This window comes from Quercus robur, chromosome 11 (genome assembly GCF_932294415.1).
Source record: "Quercus robur chromosome 11, dhQueRobu3.1, whole genome shotgun sequence".
NCBI lineage: Eukaryota > Viridiplantae > Streptophyta > Magnoliopsida > Fagales > Fagaceae > Quercus > Quercus robur.
Window position 1 is genome coordinate 20,090,691 of NC_065544.1, and position 6,776 is coordinate 20,097,466.

A 6,776-nucleotide genomic window follows, 5' to 3' on the forward strand; every position below is an offset into this window, starting at 1 on the left:
GTAGCAGGGAACTGGCACTTAATCATCAAGATTGCAGGGGCTAGGAGTAGGGGACAATGTAGATATGGTATTGCATATGAAGCTCTGGCATTACAGGGAGATAAGGTGCTTTTTGGAGTAGCAAGTAGTAATGCTAGATCATCCACTGAAGCTCTGTTGGAGGCTGTAGTAAAAGCTGGTTTGGCTGCCAAGAATCAAGGCTTTCAACGTGTTTTGTTTCTCATTGACAGCAAGGGTCTTACTCAGATCATTAGGAAGGAGTGTGCCACTGATTGGCTAGATGGTGTTAGACTAGCTGACTTTTATTTTTTGAAGCAAAATGGCCTTTTATGTGATGTCTTTTGGATCCCTCGTGTGATTGAAAAGGACCTTTGGTCTGTAGCTAAAGTGGCAACTCGTGTGCCACTGAATTATTGTTGTCGCTTCCCAGTTGGTTCTAATCTTTGTAATGCACCTTTGTAATATATTTCTTCCTTGAATGGTATGGAAAAAAAAAAAGAACTTGCTTTTAATTATGTCCTTCCTAATTAAATAAACAAAAGTGAATTTGTCTTTTTTTTGTTAGAAATAGAATCCCATTCTTTTTTTACTCTTTATTTTTTTAATGAAATAGAATCCCATTATTTAACTCCAATATTGGGCAACTATTGGGCAACTAGTTAGTAAGAGTCATTGGCATCAGAGGTAATATGTTGGATGCTATTTTAACACACCAAAAATTACTTTATTAATTTTAACACTTCACATCTTCTATTTTAACATTACACTATAATAAAATAATCTAAAAAAACTTAATTGTATTAAAAAATTAACAAAAACAAAACCCAACCCAAGTATCACCGGCATCACCCCCACATCCCACTTCCATCATCCACCACCATCAGAATCCACCACCAGAGACACCAAAACCACCACAAAACTCATCCCAAAGCCAAAACACAAACACCCACGTTCAACCCAAAGCAAAAAATTTTCATTTCTCAAACTCCTAAACCCAGTTACAAAACCAATCAAAAAAATTCCACCCAAGAGAGTCAAGAGAGAGAGGCCAACAACCTCTAGTGGTGGCTTCACCGGTGTGATTCACCCCATGACCCATATTACAAACCCATAACCACCAATCTCAACCGTAAAAACAAACTCAACCACCAATAGTTGTCGATCTCAACCCCACCACCGCCAATCTCAACCCACAATCAACAACCGATCTTAAACACCCCCCCCCCCCTCAAAAAAAAAAAAAAAAAACCACAACCACAACCATGACGAGAGAGGGACAATAGAGAGGAAAGATGTCTGAGAGAGAGGATAGATGCCTAAAAGGGATAAGAGAGAAGAGAGAAGAGAGAAGAGAAAATTTTTATAAAAAAAATGACTTTTTTTTTACAACATGCTACAGTAGGGTTTTGGTACATCTGACGAGATATGGTTTTTGAAATTTGGCATGCCAAATTCTAAAAATTCAACAATTGGCACACCTAATGTCAATGCTCTTAGAAGTGTTAAAAAATCCAAAAATGCTATTTAGTATAATAAATAACCAAAAAAAAAATGCTACATCTAGAGTGCTAAACCTTAAAAAAATTGCAAACTTAATATTAGGGGTGAAATCAGTTCAAGTTGGTCAATGTTAAAGGCAATTTTTTCACTGAATTGAGAATGTCAGTTTTGTCATATTTGGCACCAACGCCAAATTGTAAGGAAGGAACACCAAACCGGCCTGATTGTAATCGGTTCAGTTGGGTTTCGGTGTTTGGGACATGAGAAACAAATGTGAGAATAAAAAGAGAAGAAGACATAAAATGTGGCTTACCACTAAGTTACTGACTCTAACGTGTTTTAGAGTTACACACAAATAAATAAATAAATATATATATCGATTCAATTAAAAAAAATATAACATTGCCACATAATCAAAAATTGAAAATTTTGTAATTTTCAAACCTCCACCTAATCGATACAAGAGAAAATCACCTAAAACCCAAAAAGTTCGGTTGGTTTTGGTCTGTCCTTTATGTTGGGCTTTTTTTTCCCCCGCCCCTACTTGACATAGTGAATTGCTACTTTACTGTAGCAAGCTTCTACTTTTTTTATTGTTTTTTATTCTCTCTCTCTCAAACCTACCACTCTCTCCCTCGTCCCTTTCTCTCTTTGACCTTGCCACCAGCACATCCCACCTCTCAATCATCTTTGTGGCAACACCATGGTGGTGGGTTCACAGTGGTTTGTGAGTTTTATTGAAAAATTTTGGGTTTTTGTATTGAGGTTTTTGTGGGTTGTTTGGATTTGGATTTTTTTTATTAGCATTGATTGTGGGTTGTTGGTTTCGGTGAAGGATTGTGGGTTGTTGGTTTTTATGGTGGATTGTGGGTTCTAGACTATGGGTTGTTGTTTTTGGAGGTGGGTTGCTGAGTTTGAGGGTGGATTTGTTGGGTTTGGGTGGGTTACGATTAAGGTTGCTTAGTTGTGGAAGGTGGGGCTATAATGGTGGGTTTACTGGTTGTTAGTGGTACGTTGTTACTATGTGGGTTTGGTGCTGCTTCAGTGGTGGGTTTTCAGGGTTTTTGGAGGTTGTTGGTTTGCTTCAAATGAAGAGAGAGAGAGAGAGAGAGAGAGAGTGAATAAATAAATTAATAGTGTTGGTTGTAGTGTGAAAAATAATAGATGAAATGTAGGATGAGTTGTGGAATAATGTGTTAAAGTAGATAAAGTAGCTTCTTGAGGTGTTAAATGAGATTGTTTTAGCACCACAAATGCAAATGCTCTAGTACCTCTTTCTTATCTACATCTACATCTCCCTCTACTTTTTTTTTTTTTTTTTTTTTTAAAGCCAAATTTTGTGGTTTCTATGTATTTTTATCTTTTTTGCCTATCAACATGTCTAGATGAAATGTAAGATATGTGAGGTTGAATTTGAAATTAAATTATTTGCTACTTTAGTATGTTTGGGAATAGCTTATTTTTGGTAGCTTATTTGCATAGTATTTATTAAAATATATAGTTTTGTGTAACTTAAATGTATGACAAAAAGCTAAAAATTAGATTATTTGCACACACAAAAATAAAATGAAATAAAAAAAATTAAAAATTAAAAAGCAAAAAAAAAAAAAAAAAGCTAGGGCCAAACGCATGATATAAGTGTCTTTTTATTCAGTTTAATTTTTAAACCATTGGAAAAACAAGTTCATGAAAATACATGGTCAAGAGTCATGTAGTCCAATTAGTACTTCTTGGTATTTTCTTTAGAGATGCCCATAGTTCAAATCCCCCCCTCCCCCAACTATTGAATTATCAACCGAAAAAAAAAAAAATAAAAAAATAAAAAAATCTCTCGGAGCTTGATAATATGTTTTTAGCTCGTAACTCATCTCCCACTTTTTGTTTTTTTTGCTAATTCCAATATTTTCATTTTTAAGACATCTTGTCCATTTGAGGGAACCCATGCATAAAATTGTAATTATATTACGAAAAATATAGCTGCTTTTAACTATAAAGATCACTCAAAGTTGTACACGGGGTTGGAGGAGTGGAGGACCATCTTAAAGCTTAGAAATGAGATAAGAAGGTTCATATAGTTTTAGGTGAAAGATGAGAAAATTATTTTTCTATAGCATGACAAATGGCATCTTGTTGGTTATTTACGATGCAGCAAGTAGCTTTGAATCTAGGATGGATTTAGTATTATGGAGTAAAAATTGGGTATGGAAGCTTGCAAGGTTTGAGAATTTAGTAACTATATAAAATTACTTAGTCTTGTGGGGTTGAAGGACAAGGATTGAGCAAGATGGTCTCTTATCAAGTCTAGTTCTTTCTCTTGTGCAGGTACATATGATAATATTAGAATAAAGACAAAGTGGTTGATTGGTGGAAGTTATTGTGGTTCAAATTTATCATCACTAAACATGCTTTTATTTGATGGTTAGTTACAAAGAATAAGCTCTTAACACAAATTTTTAACATAGAAACCATCTATCTTTGTGTGGAGAGTGAGAAAACCATAGGTTGAAACCAGTTGAATAGTCCACTATATTTTGAAAATGATTAAAGCAAAAATGACTTATGTTTTTAAAGATGCAGAATTCAACCGTCTTTCACCCAATTGTTTTCCTTCATCATCTTTTTGTATTGGTAAAGACGTAGGCATTTGCTGTTTACCCATTAGAAGAATAGTTTTCTCTATTTGAGGATTTGTTGCTTTTTTATTGGACATAATACTAGCTTCTTAATGGATAATATATTGCCTTACCATTGAACAATATGCTATTTCATCATTGGACAATGTCTTGCTTCCTTATTTGACCAATATAATAAATGACCCATGCATGTAACGCTCTACGCACACACACATCTACTTAACAAATTGGTTCTTTGTTGGAATATGATCAAAATTTTGTTATTGTAATTGTAGCAATCCTAGTTGTGCCAGATGAAGTCCTTCACCTACAACTGGCATTATTCACCATTATTTACATAGGTTTTGTAGATTAACCCGTTATTTCGCATATGGACACCATTACGTACATACAGTACGATCCTACAATCCCACATGACCAAAACAATCATTCACGTTCAAGTATCAATAGGATTGTATGATCCTTCATGACCCTAGTTTTTGGCCATTTTATTTGGTTGAACAGAATCCTACCTGGTCCCAAATGAAAATGAAAAAGACCTAGTACAATCATTCCTGTTGTTCTTTACTTTTATTGTATGGGAAGAAAGAGATGTACTTTACAAGATAGATTATAACCAAAAAATCAAGTACTTAAAATATTTGTCGATTTAATTTCTTATACGTATGAGAATAACGCAAATTGTAATAATTTATTTCTTATATGCATGATTACAAAACAATATGCGTATGCAAACCAAGATGACTTTGGATCCTTTTTTTTACCATCCAAAAATTACTACCACATTCATGCTAAGTACACTATATTTCTTTGAGAAACTAAGTACAATAGTTAAAATAAAGTTGTATACACAATTCAATATTACAATTTAAGTATCTTATAGCTTAATACGTGTTACAAAAAGTGTATTTATTAAGTTTAAGATTTTTCTTATTAAGTAACTCATTTATATTCAAAATTTAAATCCTATTTGACTATTTGCTTTTTTATGGGAATATAATCTTTTTAGCTACATTGTTTCATAGACCTAATTCGTTTCTAAATTGGTGATTTTCTAACCTCTTTGATTCTAATTATTCTACCCCAAATAAACAAAACAAAATCTATGCTATTTGAGAGAAATCCTATGTATTTTGTATTTTTATATTTATGACATTTGACTAATTAAAATCGCGAAAGGAATTGAAAAATGATAAAATAAAGCTTTTACAAATTCAAATAAGACATTAAAAACACCCTAATGGCCTGTTTCGAAGGTTAGAGAGGGGGGAGAGTAGAGGGGAGTAGAGGGGACGAGAGTAGTGGAGAGGGAAGTAGAGGGAAATGGTTATCCACCACCTTATTTGGATATTTTTAAAATTAGTAAGGGGGAATGGAGTAATTAACCCTTCCTCTTATTTGGATGTTTTAAAAATTAGGATGGAAATAAGAGGAAATGGTTTAAATAGAAAAATTTACCCCTATTTGAAAATGGACTTGCAACATTGGTCTATGATTAATTTGTTAGATTAAATAATTATTTAATCAACATTCTCATTCCATCAAATACTACTAATAAAAGTATAAAACTACTATTAACTATTATAAAATAATTTTTATTACCTCAAAAAAATTATAATAAAATAAAAATAAATTTTCTTTACTGTATATACCTGTGATGGGGTTTTGGTGGAAATGCTGAAATTGCCTCTCATCAAAAAACAGAAAAACACATTAAAATTTTCAAAATATTACAAATTAATTTACCAATTCTCTCAAAACACCCACAAAAAAAAAAAAAAAAAAAAAAAGAAGAGGAAACAAGCTAATTTTGATAATTCAACTCACAGAAACCTAATTTCGAACGAACTGTCAATTCCTTTATCATTTTCTTTCTCGTTAACCAAACAGAGGCCTTTATAATTCGTTTCTTTTCCCACACTTTCCTAGCAACCAAACAAAACGATGTGAGCATTTCTCACATATAAATTAAAAGGATGAGGATGAGCTCCGCCGCGTCATGGACGAGCTCGACTCCGACCACGACAACTTCATTTCCCTGACCGAGTTTGCTGCCTTCTGCCGCTACAGCTCCAAAGATGGCAGAGCCTCCGAGCTCCGCAACGCATTCAAGCTCTACAATCAGGACCAGAACAGCCTCATCTCCGCCTCCGAGCTCCACCTCATCCTCAACCGCTTAGGCTTGAAATGCTCTATCGAAGATTGCCACCGGATGATTCGATCCGTCGATTTCGATGGCGACGGAAATGTCAACTTCAAGGAGTTCCAGAAGATGACCCAATCCGCCGCTCTAGGTTTTCATTTTCTCTTTTCTGATCCATTTTCCTCTTAATTGTCAAATGAGAATGATGCGGTTGTGGTTGTTTTTCTGTACTATTAACAATGACTTCGTTAATTACTACTTGTTTCTAGGTAAAATGTTACTTTCTCGGGGAAAATATCCTATCAAATATTGAAGAATTTCTTTTTAAATAATCAAAAATTATTTATATAATCGGTTTGTAATTTTGTTAATTTAGAAAGGGTAAATTGGGGAATTCATTTGATCAATAATTTATCTACTCTACTCTCCCTCAAATCTCTCCAATTTGGGGGAATTAAAAATGAGGGTTTAGAGGTAGTTGAAACCCCTCCCCCTCCTTC

The 6,776-nt window shown here is 33.9% G+C and overlaps 1 protein-coding gene across 1 annotated transcript; it reads left to right on the top strand.

Annotated features, from left to right (window-relative positions):
- Positions 1 to 6,132: 6,132 nt before the first annotated feature.
- On the top strand, positions 6,133 to 6,465 carry LOC126704819 (probable calcium-binding protein CML27). Its single transcript, XM_050403818.1, has one exon. It carries the CDS (start codon positions 6,133 to 6,135, stop codon positions 6,463 to 6,465), a length of 333 nt encoding a protein of 110 aa, XP_050259775.1.
- Positions 6,466 to 6,776: the final 311 nt, after the last annotated feature.

Bases quoted from the DNA above. Each gene is read 5' to 3' on its own strand.
- LOC126704819 (XM_050403818.1), top strand. From the start codon at position 6,133: ATGGACGAGCTCGACTCCGACCACGACAACTTCATTTCCCTGACCGAG.